This window comes from Macaca nemestrina, chromosome 3, assembly GCF_043159975.1.
Source record: "Macaca nemestrina isolate mMacNem1 chromosome 3, mMacNem.hap1, whole genome shotgun sequence".
NCBI classification, from domain to species: Eukaryota; Metazoa; Chordata; class Mammalia; order Primates; family Cercopithecidae; genus Macaca; species Macaca nemestrina.
The window spans coordinates 157,496,989-157,513,237 of record NC_092127.1 but is presented as its reverse complement, the minus strand read 5'-3'; the positions used below and the strand labels follow the sequence as shown (position 1 = coordinate 157,513,237).

Genomic DNA, 16,249 nt, shown 5'->3' with positions numbered 1-16,249 from the left:
AGGCATGGTGGCTCATGCCTGTAATCTCAGTGCTCTGGGAGGCCAAGCTGGATGGATCACTTGAGGTCAGGAGTTCGAGACCAGCCTGGTCAACATGGTGAAACTCCGTCTCTACTAAAAATACAAAAAATTAGCCAGGCATGGTGCGGACACCTGTAATCCCAGCTACTCGGGAGGCTGAGGCAAGAGAATTGCTCGAACCTGGGAGGTGGAGGTTGCAGTGAGCTGAGATTGCGCCACTGCGCTCCAGCCTGGGAAACAAGAGTGAAATTCCATTTCAAAAAATAAAGAAAAAAAAAAAAAAACAATTTCAGGCTGGGTGCGGTGGCTCACACCTATAATCCCAGCACTTTGGGAGGCCGAGGCAGGTGAATCACTCGAGGTCAGGAGCTCGAGACCAGTCTGGCCAACATGATGAAACTCTGTCTCTACCAAAATATAAAAAATTAGCTGGATGTGGTGGCACGCACCTGTAATCCCAGCTACTCAGAAGGCTGAGGCAGGAGAATTGCTTGAACCTGGGAGGCACAGGTTGCAGCGAGCCAAGATCTTGCCACTGTACTCCACCCTGGGTGACAGAGCGAGATTCCGTCTCAAAAAAAAAAAAAAAGAAAGAAAGAAAGAAAAGAAAAGAAACAAATTTCACTCTATCCATCCCTCCATTTAAAAACCAAGAAATGCCAGGCACGGTGGCTTACGAGCAAGACACCATCTCAAAAAAATAAGTAAATAAAATAAAAATAAAAAGGCCAGGCATGGTGGCTCTCTCCTGTAATCCCAGAACTTTGGGAGGCCAAGGCAGGCGGATCATGAGGTCAGGAGTTCGAGACCAGCCTGGCCAACACGATGAAATCCCACCTCTACTAAAAATACAAAAGTAAGGTGGGTGTGATGGCAGGCGCCTGTATCCCAGCTACTCAGGAGGCTGAGCTGAGATTGCACCACTGCACTCCAGCCTGGCAAAAGACCGAGAGACTCTGTTTCAAAAAAAAAAAAAAAAATCAATAATTATCAAGGCCCTCCCACCTCCAAAGTAGCAAGCAAGAAAGAAACAACAAAGTATGTGTATAGCAAATAGCTCTGTAGCAATCCACGACATAGGATATACTACATAACTAACTTAATTCCATTAAGCCCTTTATGGAATTTGCACAGCTATTTATAAGTGTATTTTATTTTTAAAATTTTTATTGTAAATGAGGTTTTGCCATATTGCCCAGGCTGGTCTCAAACTCCTGAGCTCAAGTGATCTGCCCATTTCAGCCTCCCAAAGTGCTGGAAATACAGGTATAAGCCAGGACACCAGACCTATAAGTGTATTTTAAATGTCACTTATCAGATGTGAACCCTGCATTAGTTTCAGAACCCACAACTATATGGGAGGATGGTTATTTGTGATTATCATTTTTATTTTTTTAATTTTTTTACTATTTATTTATTTTTGAGATAGAGTTTCACTCTTGTTGCCCAGGCTGGAGTACAATCGTGCTTAGATTACTTAATTATAGTATGAATTTTTTTAAAAAACCACTTGTTCAGTATATGCTTTTTCTTCTTTTCCTTGTGACAGTGTTCCCCAGGCTGGAGCGCAGTGGCGTGATCTCGGCTCACTGCAACCTCTGCCTCCTGGGTTCAAGCAATTCTCCTGCCTCAGCCTCCTGAGTAGCTGCAATTACAGGCATGCGCCACCACACCCGGCTAATTTTGTATTTTTAGTAGAGACGGGGTTTCTCCATGTTGGTCAGGCTGGTCTCAAACTCCTGACCTCAGGTGATCCACCCGCCTCAGCATCCCAAAGTGCTGGGATTACAGGCGTAAGCCACAGTGCCCAGCTATTTGTGATTCTTAATGTAACAATGATACTAAACTATTGGCCGTCCTTCCACACAGCTAACTTTAGTATGGTTTTAAAATTTGTCAATTAATATATAATTGTAACTTATCTAAGTAGCAGAAGTTAATGACACTTTTCAGCTTTATGTGACTAGAGTTGTTCACAACCTCTCAAATAGTTTCTTCAGCTGAAAAATTAGAAGAGAAATACATAACCTCTAAACTACCTGTTGACTCCAAAATTCTAAGTACTGTACCTATGTTACCATCTCTAAGACACAAACTCCTTAGTTTGAAAAGTCCTGGCCGGGCGCGGTGGCTCACGCCTGTAATCCCAGCACTTTGGGAGGTCGAGGAGGGCAGATCACCTGAGGTCACGAGTTCAAGACCAGCCTGACCAGTGTGGTAAAACCCTGTCACTACTAAAAATACAGTTAGCCGGCGTGGTGGTAGGCGCCAATAATCCCAGCTACTCAGGAGGCTGAGGCAGGAGAATCACTTTAACCCAGGAAGCAGAGGTTGCAGTGAGCCGAGATCACACCATTGCACTCCAGTCTGGGCAACAAGAGCAAAACTTGGTCTCAAAAAAAAAAAAAGTTCTTAGTTGCAATTTGAAATTTTTTCAAATTATCCTTTACTTTAAAAAATAAAATAAAGTAAAAAATAAAAACATTTAAAAAATAAAAACATTTCTCTGATCCAATATTAATACAAAATGTTCATTCATTCACTTAACAAATATTTGTTCAGCGCCCAACTATGTGTCCTTTTTTTTGAGACAGGGTCTCACTGGGTCATCCAGGCTGGAGTGCAGTGGTAGGATCATGGTTCACCGCAGCCCCGACCTTCCTGGGCTCAAGTGATCCTCCTACCTCACCCTCCTGAGTAGCTATGACCACATTTGCATGCCACCATGTCCAGCTAATTTTTCTATTTTTTGTAGAGACAGGGTTTTATCATGTTGCCCAGGCCTATCTCAAATTCCTGGGCTCAAGCATTCCTCCCACCTTGACCTCCTAAAGTGCTGGGATTACAGGCATGAGCCACCACACCCAGCCTTGCTCCATTCTTGAAAACTGATGAGAACAGGACCAAACACCGCTGAATTCCTTTGACCGAGATTGTACTTGCCTTTAAGATGTTTTACTTTTTCTTTTGCGGGGGCGGGGGGAGCAGGGTTTTGAGACGGAGTCTGGCTGTGTCGCCCAGGCTGGAGTGCAGTGGCGCCATGGTGGCTTACTGCGAGCTCCGCCTCCTGGGTTCATGCCATTCTCCTGCCTCAACCTCCCGAGTAGCTGGGACTACAGGCCCCACCACCACACCTGGATAGTTTTTTTGTATTTTTAGTAGAGATGGGGTTTCACCTGTGTTAGCCAGGATGGTCTTGATCTCTTGACCACGTGATCCGCCCGCCTCGGCCTCCCAAAGTGCTGGGATTACAGGCGTGAGCCACTGTGCCGGGCCCGTCTTTAAGATCTTTTTTAAAGAGACAGAGTCTCGGCCGGGCGCGGTGGCTCAAGCCTGGAATCCCAGCACTTTGGGAGGCCGAGACGGGCGGATCACGAGGTCAAGAGATCGAGACCATCCTGGCTAACACGGTGAAACCCCGTCTCTATTAAGAAAAATAAAAAAAAAAAACTAGCCGGGCGAGGTGGCGGGCGCCTGTAGTCCCAGCTACTCGGGAGGCTGAGGCCGGAGAATGGCGTAAACCCGGGGAGGCGGAGCTTGCAGTGAGCTGAGATCCGGCCACTGCACTCCAGCCTGGGTGACAGAGCGAGACTCCGTCTCAAAAAAAAAAAAAAAAAAAAAAAAAGAGACAGAGTCTCACTCTGTCACCCAGGCTAAAGTGCAGTGGCACGATAATGGCTCACCGCAACCTCTGCCTCCTGTGTTTAAGTGATTCTCATGCCTCTGCCACAGGAGTAGCTGAGATTACAGAGGTATGCCACCACACCCAGCTAATTTTTCTATTTTTAGTAGAGATGGGGTTTCACCATGTTGGCCAGGCTGGTCTCCATCTCCTGAGCTAAAGCGATCCACCTGCCTTGGCCTCCCAAAGGGCTAGGATTACAAGCAAGAGCCCCTGTGTCCGGGCTTAAGCTCTCTTTGTATTTGTATAGCATTTCAACACTATTGCTATGCTATAATAATAAAAAACTCCCAAATTTATAAAATTACCAATAACTAAGGTTCTAATAAAAAATTAACAAAATTTCAAAAATACTTTTAAGTATTGTTAAAAATCTACATTTCCAATGAGACATAACACTTTAAACAGGTATCCGTAATAAGCACAAAGTCAAACTAGAAAGGAAGGCAGAAGAAATACAAAATCAAAAGAATTTTTCAGAAAATCAAAATTTTGGCAGTAGGACATTGAAGTTGGTTGATATGAATGTCGATTTTAACTTCCAAAAGAACTAATAACAAATAATCTAACTCGATACTCATTCTCCTCTGATATATGTACATTTATAGTTAACAGCACTTCTGATAATCAATTTTCAAACAGAAAATGTATCTAAGTAGTCATAAACTTCCTCACTATACCTTTAAAAAAATTGAGACAGGGTCTCACTATGTTGCCCAGGTCTGAACCTCCTGTGCTCAAATGATCCTCCTGCCTTGGCCCTCAAAGTGCTGGGATTACAGGCATGAGTCCCTGCACCCAGCCACAACTGTCCTTTTTTTTTTTCACTGTTTAAGGAATTTTTATTAAAGCAGGAATTTTATAATCCAAATTACATTTCCTTGCTCAGTTATCAATTCTGTTACTTAAAACAGAACTGACATTTTGAGCTATTCCACGGTAAAGAATTACAAAATTAAAGAAAGGAATACTTTAAATTTTTGTACTTTGCTGAAAATTATTTTTCCCAGGATCTATAAAACATTAATTTGTTTTTATATTTTATTATTTTTTTGTGGGTTTTTTTTTTTAAATCAATAAGTAATCTAGGACTAATATTATGTTTGCTAGACCTGGCATTTAATTTATTTTATATTTCGCAATTTTTTTTCCCTATTTAAGTTTTTCTATGTTTAGATATTTTTCTTTGGTGAAGCACAAGTTCCTTTTGGGGTCTCTGATCAATTTTAAACAGTAGGAACATCGATGGCACTGTTAACTGCTTTCTGGGTAGCCTCTTTAGCTTGGTGGGCTTGTAATACAGCTAGCTTCAACAACCTTAGAACTGAGTGACTCTGGAGACTCAGACGGAGTCTTGCTCTGTTGCCCAGGCTCAAGTGCTGTGGCGTGATCTCAGCTCACCACAAGCTCCGCCTCCTGAGTTCACGCCATTCTCCTGCCTCAGCCTCCCAAGTAGCAGGGACTACAGGCACCCACCACCACACCCGGCTAATTTTTTGTTATTTTTAGTAGAGATGGGGTTTCACCGTGTTAGCCAGGATGGTCTCGATCTCCTGACCTCGTGATCCACCTGCCTCAGCCTCCCAAAGTGCTGGGATTACAGATGTGAGCCACTGCGCCCGGCCAAGCATATGAAGAAGTTCTGAGTTATCAATCTCCAACAACATGCCAGTGATTTTACCAGCAAGAGTAGGGTACATGGCTTGAATAACAGGAAACAGCTGTTCACCCAACATTTGCTCTTGCTCTTGAGGGGCAGATGCCAACATGGAAGCAAAGGTTCCTGACCTTGTACATGAACAGCAGGCTATTGCATTGTCACTTGTGGCTGTGCATTAAGATGTTGCTGAGGACTGCGAACTCCCACAGCGTATTTATACTGTGGAACGGTGCAGACAGCAGGAGTAGCTGCAGCAGATACCAGCAGATACCAGGGTGTTAATATGTATGTGAAAAATCTTGATAATGGTATTGATGATGAACGTCTCCAGAAAGAGTTTTCTCCATTTGGTACAATCACTAGTGCAAAGGCTATGATGGAGGGTGGTCGCAGCAAAGGGTTTGGTTTTCTATGTTTCCCCTTCCCGGAAGAAGCCACTAAAGCAGTTACAGAAATGAACGGTAGAATTGTGGCCACAAAAACCACTGTATGTAGAATTAGCTCAGAGCAAAGAAGAGTGCCAGGCTCATTTCACTAACCAGTATACACAGAGAATGGCCAAGTGTACAAGCTGTGCCCAACCATGTAATCAGCCCCTACCAGACAGCACCTGGTTACTTCATGGCAGCTATTCCACACTCAGAACCGTGCTGCATACTCTCCTCCTAGCCAAACTGCTCCACTAAGACCAAGTCCTCGCTGGACTGCTCAGGGTGCCACACCTCATCCACTCCAATATGCCTGGTGCTATCCACCCAGCTGCTCCTAGACCACCACTTAGTACTATGAGACCAGCTTCTTCACAGGTTCCACGAGTCATGTCAACAGAGCGTGTTGCTAACACATCAACTTTCCATTTTTTAACCAAAATTATCCAACATTAGAATTCAAGGTTTTAATATTCTTAATTTGAAAACTTAATGTTAAAGATCCATAAATTAAGTTTTATATTTCATAATTTATCATTCTCAAAACAGTATAACTTTTAGAAGCATCAATCAAGCACCTCAATTAATATATAATCTTTAGTATCAAGATTTGTTTTATTTATTTTATTTTACTTTTTTTGAGACAGAGTTTCACTCTTGTTGCCCAGGCTGGAGTGCAATGGCGCAATCTCCGCTCACCAAGACTTCTGCCTCCCGGGTTCAAGCGATTCTCCTGCCTCAGCCTCCCAGTAGCTAGGATTACAGGCATGTGCCACCACGCCCGGCTAATTTTGTATTTTTAGTAGAACTCCAGACCTCAGGTGATCCACCTGCCTCAGCCTCCCAAAGCGCTGGGATTACAGGCGTGAGCCACCGCACCGGGCCCAAGATTTGTTTTAATGAAAGGGGCCGGGCGCAGTGGCTCACACCTGTAATCCCAGCATATTGGGAGGCCGATGTGGGCAGATCATTCGAAGTCAGGAGTTCGAGACCAAAGTGACCAACACAGTGAAATCCCATCTCTACTAAAAATACAAAAATTAGCTGGGCGTGGGGTTGGGCGCCTGTAATCCCAGCTACTCGGGAGGCTGAGGCAGGAGAATTGCTTGCACCCAGGAGGTGGAGGTTGCAGTGGGCCGAGACGGCACCACTGCACTCCAGCCTGGGTGACAGAGCAAGACTCTGTCTCAAAAAAAAAAAAAAAATTAGCCAGGTGTGGTGGCGCACGGTAGTCCCAGCTACTTGGGAGACTGAGGCAGAACAGCTTGAACCTGGGAAGTGGAGGTTGCAGTGTGCTGAGATCACACCACTGCACATAGATTTGTTTTAATGAAAGAAACTGTTGTCTTATTCCTTCCAAAAAGGCAACAAATTGCACAACCAAATTAGAGTTTGAAAACTAAACCACATGAATATTTTAAACACTGTACTAATTAAAATGCAACATTAGGTACATTTACTGGGCTCCAAGAGCAAGAGGCCAAGCTCATTCCCTAAAATACATTTCGCCAAGTCGCCCAAGATGGAAACATTGTCAACAATGTTGCTTCCCTCACCTCCCACCAATTCTGATTGATTCTAACTCTGAAAAGTTGTTAAATCATTTCCTAGTCACTATTATCAATGCCATAGCCCTATCTGAAGATTTCAACGTCTTTCACCTAGACTACTGTTCATAGTTTCCTAGCCGGACTCACTGCCTCTGGTGTTTCCCTACTCCAATCTAGCACCAATTGTGACAATCAAAATGTCTCCAGCATTGCCAAACATCTCCTGGAGGTCAAAGTTGCCCTGACTCAGAACCACTGCTTCAAGCTGATCCTACAAGAAGAGTATCACTTATTTGGTAAGATTCTGGCCACAATCTATGTCAGTGGAACAGAAACCAAAAAACCTTACAAACGTGAGGCTGAAATTTAAAACCTTAACCTTAGGACTGCCATGCTTAAACGAAATTAGCTGACACCTCATAAAAAGAGCCATAATACTCTTAAACTCCTTTGAACTATGTATAGACTTAAATCATCTTACTTTAAGCCTGAATTATGAAAAGTGTACCTTCTGTCAAAGTTTAACCACAATATATACATATTTAAGCTTCTGGACACTAGAAAATTATGCAAATTTTTAAAAAGGACTTTGCGCTTTAATCAGTCCTCCTCAGAAGTTGAAAATAGGAAACTTCTTGGGCAAATTACTGCCTACACGTAAGTGTGCAAGCCACTCTGAACAGTATTCTCATTAAATACCTCCAGAAAAAACTCTAAAAACACACAAATTCTTATGCTTGAAAACCAGGAAGTTTTTGAAAAATCACACTCTTTTTAAATTTCCCACAATGGTTATGTCCTTACAAAGCTTACTCAAAGATAACTTATCTGAGATACAACAGTACCTTTCACAGGGCGTAAGAGATCTAAAAAACTTGGAACTCTAAAGGCCAGAACGAGCAGGGTAGCAATATGACAGGAGAAAGCACCTCCTACCAAAGACATCTGAAGAGCGAACAATCCGTCCAGACGCTTACCTTCAGGCGTTTGATCATCTCGTCAGTGGTGATCTTGTCGGTGATCTCTTTTACCCCCGGAGGGTAAGCGATCTTCCCGTCGGCACTCACGACGCCACAGAGGGCAGTGGCAGGCTTGGGCTGCGCGGTGAAGTCCATCCTGGGGGACAACTTTTGGTTCACAGTCCTCTACCGGCCTCTATCGGTCAGAAAACCAAAGTTCAGCGGGAAAGGGGCGACTTTGTAACCTCTTTTTTCATTTCAAATCTCTCTAATCTGGAAAAGGCCCTTTCTCCCCGGACGCCGGGGACCCGGCAGCGGCCTCGCCACCCGCTCTTTCCCAGGGCTCGAACCCCGCCGGCCCCACCAGCCCCAGCCCAGCCAGCCCCAGGCTCACGGGGCTCCTCGGCGCCAGCAGCCGCGGCCGCGGGAGGCGCCGAACAGCGCCAGGAGTTTCCCATTCCGCCTTTCACAATGAAACCCAGCCCCGAGCACCAAGGTCCGAAGTTTGGCGGCCTCAGGAGGCCGGCAAGGACCCCAAGGCCCCCGCTCGGCCATGGGGAAGCGCCCAGTCCCGCCCGGCCAGTCCCCTCCGGGAAAGCAGACGCGAGGCCTATACGGCTCGGCTTAGGCCGCAAAACTAGGGACCCAGCGGACCCACGCGCAGCGGCGGCTCCCGGGAACAAAACGCCCTTGCCCAGCCGAGCCTCGGACCCGGGGTAGTCCCCGCCGCACTGCCGCCCCTCCCCTGTTCCGCTCCCTCACCCCCGCGGGAGGGGAAAACAAGCCGCCCTCCACCCCGAGCCCCACGCCAGGAAGCGGCTGACGCGGCTCCGCACTTCACATTTTGTTCCTTCAACTTCGGCTGAGGGACCCCAGCTGCTTCTCTGGCCCCCGGCCGCTTGGCGCCTCCGGCACCGCCAAGGCCTTTCCGGCACCCCCGGGCGGCCCCACCGGGCCTCGGACCCGCGGCCCCCCTCCGGTCTCCTCTTCCGTCCCCTCCCTCCAGCAGCCTAGGGCGGGAGCCGAGCCACCGCCGCCTTTACCTCCTCCTCATGCGGGCGGAAGGTGCATCGAGCGCCCGGGCCTCTGTCAGGTGGTTGCGCCGCCGCCCCTCGTCGGGCTGCACACAAAGCGGCTCCGCGGGTCCCGCCGCCGCCGCCGCCCGCCCGCCCGGGAGCGGCGCTGGGGCTGGCGGTGCCGAGGAGGAGCAGCCGCTGCGGGGGGAGACTCGGGGCGAGTGAGCGCTGGGCGGGGAGACAGTGCCGCTCTCCGTCTGGCCGAGGAAGAGCAGCCTCGAAGGCTCCTCCGGAAACGTGTGCGCGTGTGTCCGCCCGGGACCCCCGCAGCCCGCCAGCACGCACCTCGCGCCGGCCGGGACCGCCGACTCGGACCCGGACGCCCCTCGCAGCGGCGCGCGCCCGGCCGTCCGTGCCCCGGGAGCTGGCCCTCGCGCACACACCGGCCGGTCACGCGAGCGGCGCGAGAGCACGCGAGAGCAGCGCGCGCTCCTCGCTCCCTCCCCTTCCTCCGCCGGCCGTGCATCCGCCTCCCTCGGGCCCGAGGCGGCCGCGCGCAGGGCGGACAGCGCCGCCACCCGGTTGGCGCCAATACCTGCCGCGCTGGGCGCCTCCGGGAGGACCCGACCGGAGAGGGCGAGAGGAGGAGGAGCCCGGGTGGCGGGAAGCGAGCCCAGGTTCCCGCGGCCCTGCGGGGGCACGCGGGGCAAACAGCGCTTTATTTTCGCAGCGGCGATGAGCTGGTGACTTTGGGGGGTCATCCTGAGGGACATAGACGGAACCGGTTGGGAGTAGTTAATTGCTCGGTGAAAATGAACTGATTTCTTCCTCAGGGAGAGATCTGGAAAGTCAAGGAAAGTTGTGCAACGGGGCACAGCGTGAGCGGCTCACTCTCGGGTCTTCTGACAGCCACCCGAGTTGCCCACCGTCCTTAGATTTCTGAAGTTAATATTTTGAAAGCTGCAAAACATGAAAATAGCATTGGGTCGAGTCGTTCTCAAGGTATGATCTTTGGGCCACCAGGCCTCACAATCGCTTTGGGTACTGGCTGAAAACATAGGTTTCCAACTCCAAACATAAAAAAGCGAGGATCTCTGAGAGTGGAACCCAGAAATAAGCATTTATTAATTAGGTAGGTGATTCTTGTCAAAAAGGAAGAACTCATTTTTTTTTTAATGTTTTAAACCTACCAAGCATTAACGTTTTCTGTCATCCAAAGGAAAAAACTATCAGGTAAAAAAAGTGCACGCAGCAGTGTTTGAGCATTTTAATGTTTGTGAAATAAATGAACGCAAGAGCATACACTTACCTATTTAAAAAAAAATCAAGAGCATACACAAAATTTCCGAAGAGGAAGTTGAAAAAAGGATACAATAATATGAAATCGCATTCAGCTCTTGAAACTGACCACTACCATAGTTTAAAATGATATTCGTTTGTTTATTCAAATTATTCTTGATGGATAGCCATTGGTCTATTTTTTTCCCACATCCTTTAACGTCAACTTAAAAATAGTAAAGGTACTGCAGCTCACTAACTTGTTTTTGACGTTTTACACAAGAGAGCAGTCATTGCGAATCTGACACTCCAGTTGCTGATTTGCTAGAACTCTGCCCAAAAGTCAGTGGTTTGTTCTTGGGCATTTACAGTACCAGGCAGAATCCATTTAAAATTGTCTTCATCCAAACTATTAAGTGGACCAAAAGCTGCTCTGTTTTTAGGCTCTCCCTGTCACTTTTGATATTTCTTTTTTTTTTTTTTTTTTTTTTGAGACGGAGTCTTGCTCTGTCGCCCAGGCTGGAGTGCAGTGGTGCGATCTCGGCTCACTGCAAGCTCTGCCTTCTGGGTTCACACCATTCTCCTGCCTCAGCCTCCCGAGTAGCTGGGACTACAGGCGCCCACCACCACGCCAAGCTAATTTTATCTTTTTGTATTTTTAGTAGAGACAGGTTTTCACTGTGTTAGCCAGAATGGTCTCGATCTTCTGACCTCATGATCCGCCCGCCTCAGCCTCCCAAAGTCCTGGGATTACAGGCATGAGCCACTGCGCCCGGCCAACTTTTGATATTTTTTTCTGTGTTACATTTAATTAAACAGCAATGATTTTATCTTTCATTCTCCTCAGTAGCTTGCCCATTATTCAATGGAGTTTTGTATATGTACATAGATTTTTTTATTATTATTATTTTATTATTTTTTGAGACAAAGTCTCACTCTGTTGCCCAGGCTCCATTGCAGTGGCATGGTCTCGGCTCACTACAGCATCTGCCTCCCAGGTTCAAGCGATTCTTGTGACTCAAGCCCACAAGTAGCTGGGACTACGGGTGTGAGCCACCATACCAGGCTAATTTTTATTTTATTTTACTTTATTTTTGAGATAGAGTCTCCCTCTGTTGCCTAGGCTGGAGTGTGGTGGTGTCATCCTGGCTCATTACAACCTCTGCCTTCTGGGTTCAAGCAGTTCTCCTGCCTCACCCTCCCAAGTAGCTGAGATTACAGGTGCCCGCCACTATGCCTGGTTAATTTTTGTATTTTTAGTAGACACAGGGTTTCACCACGTTGGTCAGGCTGGTCTCAAACTCCTGACCTCAGGTAATCTGCCCGCCTCAGCCTCCCAAAGTGCTGGGATTACAGGCGTGAGCCACCGCGCCCGGCCTTACTGGTTGATTTCGTATCTTTTCTTTTTTTTTTTTGACATGGAGTCTCACTCTATCACCAGGTTTGAGTGCAGTAGTGCGATCTTGGTTCACTGCACCTCTCTGCCTCCCAGGTTCGAGAGATTCGTCTGCTTCAGCCTCCCAAGTAGCTGGGACTACAGGCACACACCACCACGCCCAGCTTATTTTTATATTTTTAGTAGAGATGGGGTTTCACCATATTGACCAGGCTGATCTCGAACTCCTGACCTCATGATCCAGCCGCCTCGGCCCCTCAAAGTGCTGGGATTACAGGTGTGAGCTCCTGTGCCTGGCCTATTTTATTTTTTTGAGAGGAAGTCTTGCTCTGTTGTCCAGGCTGTAGGGCAGTGGTGCAGTCTGGGCGCACTGCAACCTATGCCTCCTGGGTTCAAGCAAATCTCCTGCCCCAGCCTCCCAAGTATCAGGGACTACAGGCATGCGCCACCATGCTCAGCTAATTTTTGTATTTTTAGTAGAGATGGGGTTTTACCATGTTGGCCAGACTGATCTCCAACTCTTGACCCTAGGTGATCCACCCGCCTTGGGCTCCCAAAGTGCTGGAATTACAGGCATGAGCCACTGCACCCAACCTCCACCAAGCTTTTCTTCCCCACTCAGTGCCCAAAACAATGCCTTATATTGTAGGCCTCTTTAAATAATTGTTTCACAAATGAAGGCCTGCCCTCCTGGTGGACCTTAATTTGTTTGGGGAGAAATAGACCAAAATAACAATAATACATGTATATGAAAATAAAGTAGGGAAGAGCTGGGCACAGTGACTCCCACCTGTGATCCCAGCACTTTGGGAGGGGGAGGCAGGCAGACTATTTGAGGTCATGAGTTTCAGACCAGCCTGGCCAACATGGTGAAACCCCATCTCTATTGAAAACACAAAAAAATTAGACTCAGTGGCTCAGATGCAGTGGCTCAGGACTGTAATCCCAGCACTTTGGGAAGCCGAGGCGGGTGGATCACCTGAGGTCAGGAGTTCTAGACCAGCCTGACCAACATGGTGAAACCCTGTCTCTAGTAAAAATACAAAAATTAGCCAGGCACGCTGGCACATATCTGTAATCCCAGCTACTAGGGAGGCTGAGGCAGGAGAATCACTTGAACCAGGGAGATGGAGGTTGCAGTGAGCTGAGAAAGCACCACTGCACTCCAGCCTGGGCGACAGAGTGAGACTCCCAGGAGTGAGAGAGAGTACAGATCACATATAGCCTTTTAGACCTCTGGTAGAACTGTGGCTGTCCTCTGACTGAGATGGGAAACTAATGGACTGTTTGAAGCAAAGAGGTGATCTGATGTATGTCCTGAGTTAGGCAACATTGGACAAACCACTTAATCCTTCTGTGCCTCATTTTCTTCATCTGTAAAACAAGGATAATAATAGTATCTTCCTCAGATGATTATCATGAGGAATAAATATGTTAATTTATTTTTTTTCTGTCGCCCAGGCTGGAGTGCAGTGCTGTAATCTTGGCTCATTGCAGCCTCTGCCTCCCAGGTTCAAGAGATTCTCTTGCCTCAGCTTCCCTAGTAGCTGGGATTACAGGCGCGCACCACTATGCCCAGCTATTTTTTGTATTTTTAGTGGAGATGGGATTTCACCAGGTTGGCCAGGCTGCTCTCGAACTCCTGACATCAGGTGATCCGCCCACCTTGGCCTCCCAAAGTGCTACGATTACAGGTGTGAGCCACTGCGCCTGGCCATAAGTTAATGTTTGCAAAGTGCCTAGAATAGTAACTCGCATATGCTAAGCTCTACATAATTTTTTTTCATAAAATAAAAAAAAAATCATTATAGCTGCTGGGTTGAAAATAGCAGTAGATATGCAAATGTGGAAGAAGGATAGCCCGGTAGGTGTAAGACAACTATAAAAATCCCAAGGAAAAATGGTAACAAGAACCATTTCTTAGAATGATAGCTAATAGAGGTAATGGCAGTAGAGGTGGTGAAAAGGGGCAGAAGAAGAAAAGAAGAGACAAGAAATCAGGGATGACAGCAGGTGCCATGTCCAGCCGCGAAGGTGGCAAGAAGAAGCCCCTGAAACAGCCCAAGAAGCAGGCCAAGGAGATGCACAAGGAAGAGAAGGCTTTCAAGCAGAAACAAAAAGAGGAGCGAAAGAAACTCGAGGAGCTTAAAGCGAAGGTGGCAGGGAAGGGGCCCCTGGCCACAGGTGGAATTAAGAAATCTGGCAAAAAGTAAGCTGTTCCTTGTGCCTGAGGAAATGATGACCCTTTATTTCAGCAGTACTTAAACATCAGTATTCCCTGCCATAACATCTTTTGCCACCGATAGCTGGAATTAAGTGTTGTTTTGGAGCTGTTGTACATTTAAGAATAAACTTTCGTTAAAAAAAAAAAAAAAAGAAGAAGAAAAGAAAGAAATCAAAGATGACTCTTAAAAGTTTTCAGCCTGAGTAACTAGAACCACTATCAAGATAATGAGGACTGTGCTTGGATCAGATCAGATTTAGGGCCTAAAAGATATCCATGCTATCGTAAAAGTTAATTAAACAGTCACTGAGCTCCTATACTGGGTAAGGCATTGAACTAGGCACTGAGAGAATATGTTAAAAACAAAATCCGGCTGGGCATGCTGGCTCACACCTGTAATTCCAGCACTTTGGGAGGCCGAGAACGGATCACAAGGTCAGGAGTTCAAGACCAGCCTGCCCGACATGGTGAAATCCTGTCTCTACTAAAAATACAAAAAATTAGCTGGTCATGGTGGTGGGCGCCTGTAATCCCAGCTACTCGGGAGGCTGAGGCAGGAGAATTTCTTGAACCCGGGAGGCAGAGGTTGCAGTAAGCCAAGATCACACCACTGCACTCCAGCCTCGGGGACAGAGTGAGACTCCATCTCAAAAAAAAAAAAAAAAAAAAAGGCCAGGCTGGGTGCCTTATACCTGTAATCCTAGCACTTTGGGAGGCGGAGGCGGGTGGATCACGAGGTCAGGAGCTCGAGACCAACCTGACCAACATGTGAAAACCTCATCTTTACTAAAAATACAAAAATTAGCTGGGCATGGTGGCACGTGCCTGTAATCCCAGCTACTCAGGAGGCTGAGATAGGAGAATCACTTGAACCCAGGAGATGGAGGTTGCGGTGAGCCAAAATTACACCACTGCACTCCAGCCTGGGTGACAGAGTGAGACTCCATCTCAAAAAAACAAAACCATGACAAAGTCCCTATGCTTTACAGGATCACAGTCTATTGGAGGAACTGGAGACATACATCTAATCCCAATTTGAGACAAGCCTGTGATATGTTTTTGTGTTTTTGGTTTTGTTTTTGATTTTGTTTTCTGTTTGAGAGGGACTCTCACTCTGTTGCCCAGACTGGAGTACAGTGGTGCAATCTTGGCTCACTGAAACTTCCACCTTGCAGGTTCAAGCCATTCTCCTGCCTCAGCCTCCTGAGTAGCTGGGATCACAGGCATGCACCACCAAAACCAGCTGATTTTTGTATTTTTAATAGGGATGACTGGATTTCATTATTTTGGCCAGGCTAGTCTCAAACTCCTGACCTCAAGTGATCTGCCTGCTTCAACCACCCAAAGTGCTGGGATTACAGGCATGAGCCACCACGCCTGGCCACTGTGATATGTTTTATATTGGAGATGTGAACCACATTGTCTGGGAGCCTGGAAAAGCGATGCTAGGGAGCTTCACAAAGGAGACATTTGAGGCTAGGCCTTGAAGAATGAGTTGCAACGAATAGTTGTTGTGGAGAGAATAGCTAATAAACATAACCACAGGGTAAAACACAAAAAACAGCAGCCGGGCCACGGTGGCTCACCCCTGTAATCCCAGAAGTTTAGGAAGCAGAGGCAGGCAGATCACTAGGTCAGGAGTTTGAGACTATCCTGGCCAACATGGTGAAACTCCCATCTCTACTAAAAATACTAAAATTAGCAGGGCCTGGTGGCGTGTGCCTGTAGTCCCAGCCACTCAGGAGGCTGAGGCAGGAGAATCGCTTGAACCTGGGAGGCGGAGATTGAAGTGAGCTGAGATCGCACCACTGCACTCCAGCTTGGTAACAGAAACTACAGCTGGCGCCTGTAGTCCCAGCTACTTGGAGGCTGAGGCAGGAGAATGGCGTGAACCCGGGAGGCGGAGCTTGCAGTGAGCTGAGATCCGGCCACTGCACTCCAGCCTGGGCTACAGAGCCAGACTCCGTCTCAAAAAATAATAATAATAATAATAAAAATAAAAAAAAAAGAAGAAGAAGGAAGAAATTCTAGAGCA

At 47.2% G+C, this 16,249-nt stretch overlaps 2 protein-coding genes and 1 pseudogene across 2 annotated transcripts in view; 1 reads left to right on the top strand and 2 right to left on the bottom strand.

Moving 5' to 3' along the window:
* LOC105487964 (PDS5 cohesin associated factor A) overlaps nucleotides 1–9,791 on the bottom strand; it is a 170,830-nt gene extending 161,039 nt beyond the window's left edge. The window contains exons 1-2 of the mRNA XM_071093702.1: nucleotides 9,344–9,791; nucleotides 8,319–8,496 (exon numbers count right to left, since the gene is read on the bottom strand). Of these exons, the coding sequence (XP_070949803.1) occupies nucleotides 8,319–8,456 (138 nt within the window). The 5' untranslated portion in view covers nucleotides 8,457–8,496; nucleotides 9,344–9,791. The remainder of the gene's footprint in view (nucleotides 1–8,318; nucleotides 8,497–9,343) is intronic.
* LOC139362128 (uncharacterized) lies at nucleotides 3,671–8,286 on the bottom strand (annotated as a pseudogene).
* A 3,809-nt stretch (nucleotides 9,792–13,600) lies between the features above and the next one.
* Nucleotides 13,601–14,363, top strand: LOC112427728 (translation machinery-associated protein 7-like). Its single transcript, XM_071093703.1, has one exon. The coding sequence runs from the start codon at nucleotides 13,916–13,918 to the stop codon at nucleotides 14,201–14,203; it is 288 nt and encodes a 95-aa protein (XP_070949804.1). The 5' UTR covers nucleotides 13,601–13,915; the 3' UTR covers nucleotides 14,204–14,363.
* Nucleotides 14,364–16,249: the final 1,886 nt, after the last annotated feature.

Bases quoted from the DNA above. Each gene is read 5' to 3' on its own strand.
- LOC112427728 (XM_071093703.1), top strand. From the start codon at position 13,916: ATGATAGCTAATAGAGGTAATGGCAGTAGAGGTGGTGAAAAGGGGCAG.